The sequence below is a fragment of the Ornithodoros turicata genome, chromosome 5, assembly GCF_037126465.1.
Source record: "Ornithodoros turicata isolate Travis chromosome 5, ASM3712646v1, whole genome shotgun sequence".
Lineage (NCBI taxonomy): Eukaryota > Metazoa > Arthropoda > Arachnida > Ixodida > Argasidae > Ornithodoros > Ornithodoros turicata.
Window position 1 is genome coordinate 72,975,048 of NC_088205.1, and position 16,235 is coordinate 72,991,282.

The 16,235-nt window shown below is 43.5% G+C and overlaps 2 protein-coding genes across 5 annotated transcripts in view; one reads left to right on the top strand and one right to left on the bottom strand.

Annotated features, from left to right (window-relative positions):
• The window catches only part of LOC135394746 (E3 ubiquitin-protein ligase HERC2-like), a 71,151-nt gene extending 62,317 nt beyond the window's left edge, over positions 1–8,834 (top strand). For all 3 annotated transcript variants that reach the window (XM_064625663.1, XM_064625665.1, XM_064625664.1), the window contains 9 exons: positions 514–794; positions 862–945; positions 1,126–1,267; positions 2,210–2,404; positions 2,774–2,908; positions 3,327–3,489; positions 3,575–3,680; positions 4,186–4,398; positions 7,452–8,834. In XM_064625663.1, coding sequence (XP_064481733.1) covers positions 514–794; positions 862–945; positions 1,126–1,267; positions 2,210–2,404; positions 2,774–2,908; positions 3,327–3,489; positions 3,575–3,680; positions 4,186–4,398; positions 7,452–7,796 — 1,664 coding nt within the window. In that variant the 3' untranslated portion in view covers positions 7,797–8,834. The remainder of the gene's footprint in view (positions 1–513; positions 795–861; positions 946–1,125; positions 1,268–2,209; positions 2,405–2,773; positions 2,909–3,326; positions 3,490–3,574; positions 3,681–4,185; positions 4,399–7,451) is intronic.
• Positions 8,835–8,836: 2 nt separating this feature from the next.
• Positions 8,837–15,898, bottom strand: LOC135394748 (phosphoglycerate kinase 1-like). Of its 2 annotated transcripts, none has more exons than XM_064625668.1 (12): positions 15,736–15,898; positions 15,431–15,481; positions 15,178–15,330; positions 14,967–15,111; positions 14,792–14,895; positions 14,605–14,724; positions 13,629–13,743; positions 13,390–13,569; positions 12,748–12,824; positions 12,572–12,672; positions 12,408–12,506; positions 8,837–9,625 (listed from the first exon to the last, which is right to left on the bottom strand). In XM_064625668.1, the coding sequence occupies exons 1-12, from the start codon at positions 15,798–15,800 to the stop codon at positions 9,474–9,476; spliced, it is 1,362 nt and encodes a 453-aa protein (XP_064481738.1). In that variant the 5' UTR covers positions 15,801–15,898; the 3' UTR covers positions 8,837–9,473. The 2 variants fall into 2 exon arrangements, with proteins under 2 accessions (XP_064481738.1, XP_064481739.1); XM_064625669.1 differs by lacking the exon at positions 8,837–9,625 and adding an exon at positions 9,946–10,188 and having other exon boundaries at positions 15,736–15,897.
• Between the last annotated feature and the right edge of the window lie 337 nt (positions 15,899–16,235).

Below are 16,235 nucleotides of genomic sequence, written 5' to 3' on the forward strand. Positions count from 1 at the left end.
AAACATCCGGGTCGCGTGGCACACTCATACGCGTGCATTAAAATAAAGTTTGATAACATTGCTAAACATTAGTTCCATGTTAAGACAAATTTTTATTAAACAAAAAAAAATCACCCGAATACACCCGAATTCCTGATGACAGAATATGCCGTAACGGGATTTAACCCGAATACACCCGAATTTTCGAACGAAAAATATCGCCCGATATTTACCCCCGAATTTGGCCAAAAATAAAACCCGAAAAAGTCAGGCCCTATTTATACATCTAGCTTTAACTTCTTGCAATCACGAGGACATGCCATTGCCTACCTCACAAGGTCGCTATCTCGTGCTAACTCCAAGCTTGACTCTGGGAGATTTCCTGTCAGTCTCGAAAAAAATTATTGTGTTCTTCATTATGAATGAGAAAATCTCGAGGTTATTTTAACGAGGTTCTCACATTTACTTTTACTTACATTACTTTACATTTACATCACGTTACATTTACTTTTGGACGACCCGTGCGCAATCCAGGTAAGAAGATAAACCGGGTGTCGTGCGGGTCAGCGCACACAGTTGCTTGGTCGACGATCGGCTCTCGGGTCGGCAGTGGATCTCTCCCCGCATTGGTACCCATGGAATACGATCTGCTACGGGATGTCCCGATTGTGACGCTTCGGAATCGCTACGCCTTGCTCTACCACTTCTCAGAGCTGTTTGCTCCGTCTGTACCCATGTTTGATCTGTCCGGCTCGAGTGGCATCAACCACGATGGGTTTGATGGACTGCGAGGACTTCTTGTGTCATCCGGAAAGGTGCGATGACACATTTTTTGAAGGTACGAAGGAGTTGTTCTAAATATGCTGCGTTTTGCAATTTCAGGAAAGTGCTTTTAGGAAGGTAGTGCAGGCAACTATGGTGAGGGACAGGCAGCATGGCCCTGTGGTTGAACTAAACAGGATACAGGTATGGCACAAAATGTGATTATGTGCGAATTGTTATGAGTTTGTTGTGTAATTGCTTCAGTACTTCAAGACTCAGATTACAAAAATCAAGCCTTACAATGAAGTTGCTGACTGCGCATTGTTCGATATTTTGGCAACCTCTTGATGTTCACCGCATATATGCTACCTGTCTCCATTGAAGGTGAAGCGTGCTCGTTCGAAGAATGGTCTGGCGGGACCGGATGGCACAAAATCTGTGTTTGGTCAAATGGTGTCCAAGATGTCACTCCTGACACAGGAAAGCCTCTTACTGCCTCATCGTGTCTGGAAAGTGAAGTTTGTTGGTACGTTGTTAGTATACTACTTTAAGTAGTGGTGTGCAAATCCGAATATTTTAAGTCGAATCGAATGGAGGAAAAAATTCTGAATACCGAATCGAATATCGAATATTCATGCAAAATTTACGACATGTGACTTTCGCACTAAAAGTTTCCATTTTGTAGCCCATGGCTTTAGTGCAATTTTTCTGGCATTAACTGTCACAAGAGAGACATGCAATTTTTCTGTTAAAAGCCACTACTCTTTAATTTAATTTTACATGAGAGTGCTTCCTGCTTTTCAGGTGAGCCTACACTTACTGGTGTACTGGAGTGGTTACCTTCATTTCAAAATTTTATGTCAGGCAGTAGCATGTTATACGGATGATGTTGTAATGGTTTTGAGACAACCACAAGCCATTTGTGAAACAAACGAATTGGCATCCTGCCTAAGCTTTGCCATGAACACCCTTTAGTTTCTTTGCACTCGCCCTAGGAAGTTGCACTACTGAAATTTTAGACGTAAAGGACATCTTTAAGATACCCTCGTTCGTGAGGTGTAGTCATTATTCGAGAGTCCTAACTTTTTAAAGGCAACCTCACAGACATTAAATTAAAGTCGCTCGTCGGCACCGCTAAACTGCATGTGGGAGGGGCACCACCCCTCCCACAGACGATGTCTACAAAACTAACTTTGGATGATTTTAGCTTAAACTAAACACTGTCCCGCCTGTGTTGGTCCTGCAGCAAGGGCAATTTCGTAAAGGAGGCTTCACCTCATGCACGGAAGCATCAGGTGAAGCCCACTTTCGGGTTGCGCCGTTCATATTCGTGGAATAGTCGAATATTCGAAAAATCGAATATTGGATATTCGATTCGAATTCGAGAACTCGAATATTCGCACACCCCTACTTCTAAGTAACTCATTGACTTTCGGAAAGTAAGCAAGTATTAATGTTGCGCTCGCAGGTGAAAGTGTGGATGACTGTGGGGGCGGCTACAGCGAATCCATCGCCGAGATGTGTGACGAACTACAGAACGGCTCTCTGCCCCTGCTGATCCTGACCCCAAATGGACGGGACGAGGCTGGCACCAATCGCGATTGCTTTCTCTTGAACCCAGCTGCGAAGTCGCCCCTGCATCTCAACATGTTCCGTTTCCTTGGTTCGTCTGAATTCTTTTTTATCCGTGAGAGCAGTCGACTTCAGAAAAATTTGTCTGGGCAACGCGAGAGAGTTTCGGTTTTGGAAACAAAAAAACGTGGATGTGCAGTTAACTTCACAGCAATAAGATTTTGTCCGAATTTTATCAAGTTCTCACATACTGATAGTGCGAATGGAGGAACAGTAACCACAGTTCCACAGTTATGAGATAAGATATGAGTCGTATAAGATGCGATATTAATGTATGCCACTTTTGCTATTATATAGATTACTTTTGAACATAATAACCCTTAATTTCGTATAACAGGTATCAGTAATTCAGTGTTGCATTACTGTACTGGTTTTCATTTTGTCTTACTTGCTGTTCTAGGTATGTTGATGGGAATCGCTGTCCGAACTGGCAGCCCGTTGAGTCTGAGTCTCGCTGAACCAGTCTGGAAGCAGTTAGTGGGACTTCACCTTACACCAGCTGACTTGAATGAAGTGGACAGAGGCTATGTTCCAGGTAGACAAGCAAAGGCACATAAAAATAGCCTGTAAAGTACGCTGTCAGCCATGATCTTGTCGAAGTAGGAGAGATAAGTTGTTGCGAGAAGTTGTTGAACAGCTACCTTCAATTTCTGAGACTCCTCAGATGGATTCAGCATGGGCAAAGCATAATGCTTATAGCATATTGCTGTCCATTTTAGCTGCAGTTGCTTCCACTCGAATGTCTTGTAGTCAGGCTGCATACCTACTTGGTTGTTGCCTGTTTTGTCAGACCTCCCACAAACATCCCATGGACATCCCATAGCTATGTCCTCTTTGCTGCTCCAGTGGCCTATATTCCTCATACCTTACCTCATTGAGTCTGGCATGATGGAGGAAAAGTTGCTAGTACCGTACAGACTATGGCCAAGTAGTAATGTTGTTGTTTGTTTCAGGATTGATGTGTGTCCGTAATATGGAACCCGAAGCATTCCAGAAGCTGGACATGCCGTTCACTATCCATAGTGCTACGGGTCAAGAAGTGAGACTGAGCACGAAGTATCAACGTACCACGGTTGAGAATAGGGCTGAATACGTTAAGCTGGCACTAAATTATAGGTTGGTGGCTTTGCTGGGAGTTTTTGGCTGCTGGGTCACTTGTGGTTGATGTACTGTAACAGTTGATGAACTTAATGCACTGCAGGTTACACGAATTTGATGAACAAGTGGCTGCGGTACGAGAGGGAATGGCAAGGGTCGTCCCTGTTCCCATGTTGTCGTTGTTCACTGGCTATGAGCTTGAGACTATGGTAAGTTTGTGATAAAAAGATATCTTTTCAATCCTGAAATTGAAATCCTGATGAAAAATGTCTTTCATGTAAATTAATAAACCATGATAAATAATAATAGATACATAACGATAGATAACTAATAAAAATATTACATGGAAGTCGTGATGTGGGTAAGGACTATATATGTGCAGACAAAATATTAGGTTGTTCTGTGGGGCGTTTGACCATGCCAACAGGTTTGTTTAAAAAAATGGGAAGTCAGAATTTCTGGAGTCCGAATTTTCGGTCGGTGGCTGTACCACGCAAGAAGGTCTAAATGTATCAACAGGCACTAGGGCCAGGTTATTGATTTCGTCTGATAGACAGCATCAAGGGCTGAAATACGTTATATTGATATATATGTTTGTTATATTGAAACAGGAAGTATGTACATGAGTTACAACACGCGGAAAATCTGGGGAACAGTAATCTTCATTACATCAGCGTTTGTTACGTTGACATTTGACTGGTATATATCATCCAGGTGTGTGGGAGTCCCGACATTCCTATTAACCTGCTGAAGGCTGTGGCCACATACAAAGGTGTTGAGCCCGACAGCCCACTCATTCAATGGTTCTGGGACGTGATGGAGGAGTTCTCCAATGCCGAGAGGTCCCTCTTTCTGAGGTTTGTCTGGGGACGCACTCGCCTTCCTCGTGCCATTGCGGACTTTCGGGGGAGAGACTTTGTCCTTCAGGTGAGCCTTTATGCAACGCTTATCATATCTGTCAGGGTTGCGAGCATAGCAGTTAGCACGCATTCATGAAACTACAGGTTTTCCCGCCGATTTTAATCCAAGCGCCATCGAAATTAATCCATGTGCCATGCAAACTTTATGGGGCATGGATTAATTTAGCTGGCACTTGGATTAAAATCGCCGGGAAAACCTGTACTTAGTGTATTGTGGTTGTCCAGGTGTGTCTTGCACAATTCCTGTTCTTTAGGGTGGTGCAAGCAGTCACTTTAAAGGGATTATCGTATCCGGAAACATGTGTAGAAACCTACACCTACGTTTTGCACTGCTTCACAGTCTACTTTGCCAAATTTCTCTTCTGAAAACACCTCGCATGTTAAAAAAACTAAGATTCGTACTGCCTCTGCACCTAATAAGTAGAGCTTGGAAGTTTTTGGGAAATATTTTTTTTCACAATTTGGGGTGTGAAAATTGGGGAAATCAACATGCAATCTAAATTCCTGCAAATTCGGGCGGAAAAACTTCCAGTATGCTAAAATCGGGGAAAGATCGGGCTCTATTACTCGAATGAACTGTACCGGTTTGGTACAGACAGTGATGTAATTGCATTTGCTGCCAATCAAGCTAGTGTGCATTCCTAACAGACACCTCAGTGAGGGCAATTTGCCGGGAAGTAATCGGGTTTCACCCTAAAGAGGCCACCTACAATTTGGGGTGCAAATTTGGGGAAGAAACAGGTTTAACCCTAAAACTTCAGGCTCTATAATAATGGAGCCCCAGCGATAGTAACATCATCATGACACGAGCAAGGCACTGCAACTGCAACTGTCTCCGAGCTCATCTGCTTCGCGTTCACATCGCAGTATGCTTAGAACCTGAAGTTTTAGGGTTTTACCCGATTCTTCCCCGAATTGAAGGTTGCCTCTTTAGGGTGAAACCCGATTTTTACCAGGCAAATTGCCCTCTCTGGGATGTCTGTAGGAATGCACCAACTTACTTGTTTGGCAGCAAAATGCAGTTACAGCACCATTTGTACCAAACCGCTACAGAGAGTTTGAATAACTGGGCCCGATTTCTCCCCGATTTTAGCGTAATGGAAGTTTTTTCACCCGAATTCGCACGAATTTAGTGCACACGTTTATTTACCCGATTTTTTCCCCCCCGAATTTAGAAAAAAATATTTTCCGAAAACTTCAGGCTCTAAATATACTAAGTGAAGAGTTCTCCGTGAATATGCCGATTTTCACTCGTGAGTGCGAGTTCTGGCGTGTCCATGTCGCATGGAACACTGTGTTACCTTCCTGGCTGTACGAACACGTCCTGCGCTAACCCAGAAATGACATTCGAACTTCCACAAGCCGATCACAGATCTCCATAGCTAGCAGACGACAGCTTGCCTTGCCGGTTGCCATAGGGCGCTCTCCGATTGGACTTCTCCATGCGATGTTTTCTCCGATTTCCAGAGAGGGCATTCCGCCATACTCTCAACATCCGGCGTCCGCTCTTACCGTGCATTACATCAAATTGCACAGGAATTGTACTCCATTAATTTGTGTCGGATTTTCGACGTTATTCTCGATGATGAACGAGGAGTAAAACTGCGCTATAGTTTCAGAATCGACCGGGATGGATGCGGCAGTCTCTTTAAAGCTAAAGCTAATATGAAGCTGTAGTGTTTCTGCTATCAGTCTTCTGTAGATTGACATCCACTGTGACGAAACAAACGTGCACCACCCTTCGTTGCTTCAACCAAAAAAAAAGAAAAACGTCATTTCCCTTTAAACGGAGTGTGCTACTCTGCTGTTTTACAAAACACTCCCTAGGTGGCACTCATGCCAATGTACTACATTTCAATTTGGCGTTCTGTATCCACAGAAGATTAACAGTAGAAACACTACAGGAGCGAATAGTTGTATGCACAAAAGGAATATGAAGCACATAGTTGCATACCTGAAGCAAATCCGAAGTGAATACTAGTTGTATACCTGAAGAACCGAACCAGTAGCTATGTAACCAAACCATGAATGCATAGGGAACATAGCATGATGTATGCACGAATCTTCGTAGGGAGCAACACTCACTTTGTTTCGCGCCCTCTCTTGCATTTTGGGGCTTACACACACAGTTTCAGAACTGTTCAAATATATTTTGTTTGAAATAGACGCTACTTCGATACAAAATTCAAATAGTACTGTAGAATTCCACGTTTGATATAGGTGAAGAAAATAAAATAATTCTTGGGAACCTTCTGTGGGGAAGGTAACAGCCCCACATGATTGTGTGTGTGTTATTTCTGTTTGGGGATACTACATTTTGTTCAGAATTGAATGAATTTAAGTGAATGCACAATTATTTGTAGGGAGTGACTTTTTCGGGTTAAATGCCTTTATCTGATTCGGGGGGTAAAAATCGGGCGCTATTTTTAAATCTGTAATTCGGGGAGAAATCAGGCAATAATTGTGCCTTCGGGTGTTACCAGGTGTTTTTGTTTCTCCTCTTGTCTATTAAGTCCTTTCCTAATCCCTTTTTTTGTTTTCTGTTGTTGTTTTTCATTTTGTTTTTTTGCGTGATCGTGACCTTCCAGCGATAATCCCCGAAGGCATAGACAGTGTTAACACACATGGGTGTATTGCTGGGAACGTAAGTGACCCATTCTTACATGTGTTACACGTGGCGACCTTTGTTCGTCTTCAGTGGAGACGTCACTTGAGGATTTCATAGTGACTGGAATTCGGGGAGAAATCGGGTTTAACCCGAATTGGTCAGAGGTCAGTTCAGGGGGGAATAGCCGGGCGGAATCGGGTTTAACCCGAAAAAGTCACTCCCTAATTATTTGCTTTGGTATTCAAAAAATTTAAACATTTGAACAGCCATACTATTCTTTTCCACCTTACAACCTTTTCCTCCTGTACATGATAAGGCCATCAACGCAAAAAAAAAAAGAGGGAGAGCAAGATTTTGTTAGCCACGAGAAATCCCAAAATAAAACTACTTTTGCTTCTGGTAATTTCAGACTTCTTAATAGCAGCCCATATGTACATTCTGTCCAAACACAGGTGCTTGACAAGTACAGCCCACCCGACCACTTTCTACCCGAGAGCTACACGTGTTTCTTCCTATTGAAGATGCCCCGTTACTCCTGTCAGGCAGTCCTCCGCGAGAAACTCAAATATGCCATCCACTTCTGCAAGTCAATCGACACGGACGACTACGCTCGTGTTGCACTTGGAGCAGACGAAGATGATGAGGGTTCCTTTCGACCCCTGGGGCTCGATGGGGAGCACAGGGTGGCTGTGGGGGCCACTGGAGGGCCTGCGGAAGATGTGGCGGGCCTCAGCGATAGCGAGGGAGCTGCCGAGTCGTTAGGTGGGGGCTCTGATGAGTGCAGCAGTGAAGTTTGAGGTTGAAGAATGGTAAGGCAGATCAGTATGATGGCGGAAATACTCAACGTGAATGGTTTATTGGTGATGCACAAGATCTCAAAGGGGCGCTGAAGCGTAAAAATTTATCCCTGCTGAATAAAATATGCTGTTACCCCTGACACAAACACAAAATGGGCGGGATTCGTTTTCGTTCATCATCAACGGCATCTTTCATTCCGCAAGGAGACATTTTTGCACTTTGGTGCCCCTTTAAAGGCGAGTGTCACAGTACAAGTGCTAGCACTCAAGTTGAAAAGATCGCACTGGCAACCGAGTTACGAAACTTACTGTGAGAGTACCACATTTGGAAGACAAAAAGGGAGAAGTACATAGCCGTGTATTTATTGCCGGCAGTCATCGAGAAGTTTTGAACTTCCACGTTGTGAGCCAAAGTAGGGTCAACCCGATCCGCCATTGTCTGTTGATGCACTTGGACTAGGAAAATGTGTACTAAGCAAAAAAATATGACCCTTATCTCCCTTTGGTCATTAGAATTAGACCTGCCATTTTCGAATGAACTTTCCAATTATTTCTGTGCGTTTCTTTGGCTCCCCCATGGCATCTGACATGACCAAATCCTACGACTTGCCATACATATTGCTTTTGTTTGGTGAATCCTAGCTACTGCTAACAAATTGCAGGATGTTGCTTCACAACAAACGAATGTGAAATTTCAACAGGAGCTTTCAGGAGGAGAGCAAATAAAACTGATCTAGTCACTTGTACTAGACATCACAGAAAAGGCACGCTATATTAGACCTACCTTAGGCTGCCGAACCAATGCTGTGATATCTAATATTAAAGGTCTCTTGTAATTATGTAGAAAACTTCTGTGCAGAGATTCAAGCCGTATAGGTTGCAGGGCAGAATCAGCACATGTATATATATAGTTCATGTAAACGGTTGCTTGACATGTAAACTCTGTCGTGCTGCTTGTTAGCGCGCTGATGCATTTTCGGCATGATACGCATTGCAACGTGAACAATAAATGTTAAAATAGAGGGACAGTTTTTGCTTCATATGCTTTGAGTCTCTTTATTCATGCGCAAAAGTGTTGCATATCACATATCAGCAGTTTCACAAGAGCCCTCTTGTTTTTGCTAGTTATCCAAAGGGATCTGTGCAGGTTAGCACAGTTTGCAACATGGATACATTTATTGCCAAAATGGTGCATATTATTTACCAGCTGGTAGCAATGTTCTGCACTGGACTGGATTTTTTTTTTGCTTCTGATGCAAAAAAATCTGTGCAGACTGCTACCTGGAGTGGTCATTTTCTTTTATCACAACAGACTAGTACTGTAAATCTTCCTACATCAAAATACTCACTAGCTGGGAGCTACCTTCCCCACGTCTAGATTGCTCTTTGTGCAGATACTTTTCAGAGCAGTGCAGGTATAGGCATCTGTGTTAGCAAAAAAAAAAAAAATTCACAAAAATATTTTTTGTAAGAATGTGGAGACAGGAATTGCACCCCTTTGGTCACGGTAGAAAGCTAAAATCTCTTAAGGTACGCATGAAAGGAATTACACCATTCTCTACTGGCCATCCAGTGCATGCCTATGCACCTATTTCTGCAACGATGTAGGCTTGCAAGCATGCAGATCTTCACAAGAGTTAAATGCTACAGCACTTCGATGATTTGTTTCAGCTGCGTTCACTTTTTCTTGAGTTTGTACAACAGAAACGCAATGCCCACGGCAAGCAGAACGCCGAGCACGCCCGTATATTTTTGACAGTTCTTCATCGGGCATGCAAATGGGCAGCCACGTTTGTCAGTGAGATATGCCACACCAGGCAGGGTTTTCCCTAGAAGAAAAGAAGGCTTCTCTGGAACACTGGTATTTTAGGCATACACAGTCCTCCCTCAAGACCCTCGAACACAGGTCAGCAAGTTCACTCATGGACATCATTCACCATCACTTCATCGGGAGTGATGTGATGTTGAATGATAGGTTGTGACGATGTGATGGGCTACAAAGCTGACCATCATTTGATGTTGAATTAGTTTCTCAAAAAGTGCTGACCTATGCCCTCAAAGAGTCAGTCACTATCTGCATTCCTCTTTCACAGTAAACGCCCAAGATGTACATTGCAAGTGCTGACAAGAATCACACGAGAACACCCAGTTGATGCACTACATTTATTAGCGAAAAATGGCCTCACTGCTACACATTCACCATTTATATAAATACTACGAGGCCGTGTACGGCACCATACACACAACCACTTTAAATTTCTCCCCGTGCGAGTGCAACACTTCCGATGTACATCTCCAGACAGACACTTCTCTACATCCACGGCCAACGACTGAACGCAGCTCTAGGGGCATTACACTTCCGACAGGGCTACAACACCAGGAAGGGCCTTTCCTGCAAGTACCAAATAATTTTAACACGTTCAGTTGTTAGCAAAGTACTCTAGTAACTAATACATTTTCTCTCCCAACTAGGGCTGTGCGAATACTTGACATTTCAAATACAAATAGAATATTTTCTGTAATCTTATTTCGATTCGACAAAAATAAATCAAACACCTTCAAATGTTCGAGATTTCCCGAGTTCACAAGCCTTACGCAACGCTGCTGTGTTGCACTGAGTCACGCTCACATAAACTGTGGTATTGTGTGGGCCTGACACTAACGTAATTGTCATACTGGCCTCTGTCAACTGCCGGAGAGACCACAGCCTGAAAGGATGGCAGATGACGACTTCCAGAATGATAAAAGTCAGCATAACGTGTCCGCGCTACATATAAAATATGCTGTCTCTTTACTGCAAAACTGTTCACATAAGTGATATTTCTATGTTGCATCATCTTTGTACTTCAAACAAAATATATCGGGCAAAGTATCGTGTTACTTTTTTTTACTAACGGTAGCGGTACTCAGTTACATTAAAAAAGATGTATCGATATCTATATTTTGATACTTTTTACTCGAGTAACGTGTATCAGTATCGTGATACAATATTTCGGAACTTTACAATGAGTGGGGTAGACCTGAAACCTCTTATGGGAGTGGCAACCTTTTCCTCATCCATTCATAGCTGATGCTTCCCTCCATATATTTGATTTTCCGAATGCGGTTGTATATGCACACTGCAGTAAACAGGGTCATTATTCAAATCGATATTCAATGTCAAATATGTCCAATACATGTATTTAGGTTCGATTCGTATTCGACATTTTTACTATTCACACAGCCCTCCTCTCAACTTCTCATGTGCTATCAGTGTTAGCGGGAGGCGTAGAGCGCCTATGTAGTAATCCTGTGTATAGTTAACACTAGATGTAATGAATATTTCCATGGGAAAGGCCAATCCTGTGTGGAATATTGTGTTTTTGTATACCAGATACAGGAAAGCAGTGAGGTCATGCTCCATCTCGAAGATGCATCTTGACCAACCAATCTGTTTACCCACCAAAATTCCAAACTGAGGTGCACTTTCTAAGCACACATTTTGGTGGAGACAAAAAAACAACAGGTATTGCTTTGCTAGCACTTGTTCTCTTTAGTAAAAAGTATCATGCTTATATTGGTCATCGTAACAAACACAAAGAAACACGGACAGACAGAGGACATTCCTTAGTGTTTGTTACCATGTTATTCGACCAGCATGCTCTACATCTTTTCGCACTTGTATTGTTCAGTCCTACATGCTACCTTCACTAGGAGGTGTTGCTTATACGCTATGCAAGTAGGTCAGCCTTTCGCACAGTCCCTCAGCTTTTCCCCTCTTCCCCTTGTGCAGGACAGGACCCCTAGGACAGTCTCATTGGATTGCTGGCGATATTGCTGGCGGATAAAAAATTAACTGGCGATTTAGTGGTAAATGCTATAAATGCGTTAGCATTAAGCGCCTTTCCTGGTTCATACTTGGTTTCCGGATATCCACTTCCTGTATCCACTCCTACACACTCAGCACTATGCTACGACAGTGTGTCTCTGAGCAGGGCAGAGGGTGAAGTTTGGAGAAATCATGTGGCAAAGTCTGTCCACTCACAAAGCAGTAATAAGCGACTACATCCATAGACCTTAATGTGTCCATGTGCGCCTTAATCTTGAAATGTTACCCCCTTAATTTGGGAGAGGGACCAATGAGATCATCCCAATAGGGGAGAGAGGGAAACTGGGGAGTTGCGCAGACAGCTGACCTACTTGCACGGCACATGTCAGAACGCAACAATGAAAATGAGGCCTACCCCCCTTATTTGGGAGAGGAACCAATGAGGTCATCCCAATAGGGGGAAAGAGGGAAACTGGGGAGTTGCACAGACAGCTGACCTACTTGCACGACACATGTCAGAACGCAACAATGAAAATGAGGCCTACCCTCCTTATTCGGGAGAGGAACCAATGAGGTCATCCCAATAGGGGAAAGAGGGAAACTGGGGAGTTGCGCAGACCGCTGACCTACTTGCACGGCACATATCAGAACGCAACAATGAAAATGAGGCCTACCCTCCTTATTCGGGAGAGGAACCAATGAGGTCATCCCAATAGGGGAAGGAGGGAAACTTGGGAGTTGCGTAGACAGCTGACCTACTTGCACGGCACATGTCAGAACGCAACAATGAAAATGAGGCCTACCTTCGAGCAGTTCCAAGCTGGCTCCACCACCAGTGCTAACGTGACTCACTTTGCTCTCGGTCTTCCATTTCGCGCAGCAAGTCGCTGTGTCGCCTCCACCTTTAGCCACAGAGCACACATTTTAGACTCTGCTTCCAGCAGGCCTCTACAATCTGATAACGTACCAATGATGGTCGTTGCACCGGCTGCTGTAGCTTCCACAACTGCATCCATGACACCTTTGGTTCCATGAGCAAAATTGTCCCACTCAAACACACCCATTGGTCTGAAAGGAAAATATTTTCTTTTTCGGACAGGAAGAAAGAAAAAAAAAAACTTTTAGCCATGACCTGTCACATACCCATTCCAGACAATCGTCTGTGCTCTCTTCACAGCAGCTTTGAACTCGGCAGTGCTCTTTTCACCAATGTCAAGGCCCTAACACCAAAGCAACACATGTATAGTCAGACCCTTGTGTTTTCGGGTTACCGTACTTGGGGGCTACCGTATATGCCACATAAGTAGACCCCCACAACGTCTTATGTTTTTCTAAATTGAGGGGAGGATATAAAAACGGGTTTATTTTAGAAGCTGTAACGCGGGGTAAATACTGGGTGATACCACGAGAAAGTGCTGATTTCCGATGAATGTGCAACGGCAAGTTGCAGTGCTGAGCAGGAAGTGTTTAGCATTCTTCAGTGCCCGTATGAGTGGCTGAATTTCTGCTTCAGCTAGTACCTTTCTTTTTTTTGGGGGGGGGGCAACTTTTCTGGTTTTACCCTAAAACGCTCTAAACGTAAGCCAATCGCATGCACATACTCTGGCACTCCCAAGCAATGAAGGCTCGTCCTACCATTCCAATTCCTACAGAACTTGGATTGCTGCCATTGAAAACAGTTTAAAGATGCTTGTAAGGGGAGGCAACCTTAAACCATTCTAAGGTGCATCATTGCACTGACAACTCTTCCCAAATATGAGATACAATGCAGTTCTCTCAGCTCACCATACAACCAGCTGGAACTCCTGATTGAAGATCCCCTTTGCCCACAGTCGCGTTCTCGGCAAATTTGTCTCCAGTGACAAAGTCTACGGGAATGTGCATCTGCACGTTGTTTTTCTTTGCTTTCTCCATCAGCTTTGGTACGATGGCTGCTCCATCAGAATCAAACAGGGAGCTTCCAATCTGAAATGCAATGGATGTGTAAAGCCCTGTGTAATTTGTCCGCAAAAATGTCAACGGACCTCCATGTTGTTCAAAACCTTTAGGAATGTGAAAGCCATGCCACCACCTATGATCATTTCGTTCACTTTGTCAAGAAGGTTTTCAATGAGCTGGATCTTGTCTTTCACTTTGGCCCTGCATTTTGAATGTGTTTATGTAAGACGCAGAACAACACACAACTTTCCTTGCCATGTCGTGTTTACATAGTTGCCAGTACTGGCAATGTACTCGCCGGAGGATTGTGGGACTTTTGGCAATTACCTTCTGGAAACTTTTGCCACCATTTAAGGAAGGCTTTGGACAATTTTTAATTGGAGGAAATTTATTTTTGTCGGTTGAACTTTGAAAATTGCCAAGCGAACCTCACATTTTTTTAACAGAAATATGAAGTCCTCCACGGATAACCACAGACTAGGCACAGTATTGCAACAGAAATAATAAAAAAAAAATTGTAAAAATTTCGCTTTACCCGTGCGTCTAGAGGAGGAAGTGTCCCGGTCTTCATTTGTTTTGCCTTCTTTGTGATAAGACGGACCAGCATCAAGGTCAAAGCGGGGAAAAGAAAGGTATAAAACAAGAGGCGGGAACACTTCCTCCTCTCCCATCATCATCTGCGCTGTTCTTCACCGCAATCGAGCAGAAGGGGCGAAAGAGCAATTTTTACAAATTTTTTTTCCCGACTATTTCTGTCGCGATACTGTGCATAGTTTTTGTTCGGTCTGTGGGTTATCTATGGAGGGCTTCATATTTCTGTAAAAAAAGAAAGAGAGGTTTGCTTGGCAATTTTCAAAGTTCAATTGAAAAAATAAATTTCCCGCAATTACAAATTGTCCAAAGCCTTCCTCAATGGTGCCAAAAGTTTCCAGAAGGTAATTGCCGAAAGTCCCACAATCCTCCGGAGAATACGTCGTAAGTTACAACTTTTTATCACATTAGGTGAAACACCCTGTATAGCTTCAAGCTGTTGAGTGCATCTGTTAGATCTACAGAACTTACCCTCCCAGTATTGCCAAAAATGGCCTCGATGGGTTCTCTAGCGCTTTGCCAAAATAGTCGAGCTCCTTTTTCATCAGCAATCCGGCTGCTCGTTTCTCAAGCTTCACACCGACCATTGAACTGCAAGATCGCAAGGATTGCATATCCAGCGCAGGAATATGGCCCTTATTACTATACGTTAACCAACCTGTGTGCACGATGTGCAGTTCCGAAAGCATCATTCACATACACATCGCCCAGCTTGGTCAAGGAAGCGCGGAATGCATCTGTCTGCTCGGGGGTTGCCTTGATCTGAAGGAGCATGGCGGCAAGGTTTGATATAATGAATAAAAATCAAACAGAAACAAACTTCTTATGTGCACCTTGGCTCCAGACGCGTCAACACCTTTTCCTTCTTCCTCTACGTGGAAACGCAAGTTTTCAAGCAGAAACACTGTGCCATGAGCTGGATTGGCGCATGCCGCTTCGACCTCTGCACCGACACAGTCTGGCAGGAATTTCACGTCCCTGTAAAAAGGAAAGGAAAGTAAGGCCTTAGCGTAACCAAATTAAGTCAGGCATGCAGACACTCACTTGCCAAGCAACTTTTTCAATTCCTCTGCTACAGGAGCAAGAGTGAAATTTTTGTCCACTTTCCCGTCAGGTCTTCCGAGGTGGCTCATGAGAACCAAGGACTTTGCTCCGTGATCCAGAACATACTTGATCGAATCCATGGCGGCAACGATCCTGAATCACATTCCACAGACAATCAGTACAAACGCAAATGATGCAACAGTGTTAAGAACGGTTTGCCAGCTGTGTGGCGTGCATCGATTCATTTGCTTGCCTTTGGTTGTTGGTGATATGTCCATCCTTGAGCGGGACGTTGAAGTCCACCCTGAAAACGTTTTAGAAAACGTCAATATCATATATATGTATATCAAGCTGTTCTTCATCATATAACTTTGACGAGCCGTTAATGATGTACTTGTGGCTTCGTCTTAGGTTCACGCGCCGAAATACACTGTGCTGGACTATAACACCCGAGTAAAACAGGGGAGTACAGGAGGTCAAAGGTTCCGAAAGAAGTGACAAAAAAGAAAGGCAGTAGTATATTAAATGAAAGCTGGAACGGCCAGCGCTTTTGTTTACCTCATAATAACTCGTTTGTCCTTGACATCCAGATCTTTTAGGCCGAGTTTCTTGCTCAAACTCATTTTGAGTGGATGGTAGAGGAACACAGATTCGAACGACCTTCCAGACCTTCCACGGGTGAAGGTTGTATGGATCGCGAGGAGGGGAGCGGCAAGGGCACAGGGTCTCTACTTCTTCTATTTTTTTTTTTCTTTATACAGCATATTCTTTCTTCCTTTGTTTCCTGCAAGAAATACGTGGTAATCTAAAATTTGTGTTTTATTGTTGCGCGTAACTTTTATTATCGAGAGTTTTCAATACCATAGACGACTATACATCCCTTTTGTACTCCACTGTCTTTTGCATGTTATTCTATTCGTGGACTTGTTGTTTAATTGTTATGAGTTTCAATGTGTAATAGCTAATCATCTACTTCAGTGTCTGTTTGTTGGAGGAAAGTAGTTTCGGTTTCAGCATTTTACTCGTTTGACAAGTGTAATTTTCCACCACCAGTCGCA

Coding starts and splice junctions, on each gene's coding strand:
- LOC135394748 (XM_064625668.1), bottom strand. CDS start 15,800: ATGAGTTTGAGCAAGAAACTCGGCCTAAAAGATCTGGATGTCAAGGAC. Junction 13,744..14,604: donor TTTTTGGCAATACTGGGAGG/GTAAGTTCTGTA, acceptor TTCAAAATGCAG/GGCCAAAGTGAAAGACAAGA. Junction 12,507..12,571: donor CGGTGCAACGACCATCATTG/GTACGTTATCAG, acceptor CTGTGGCTAAAG/GTGGAGGCGACACAGCGACT.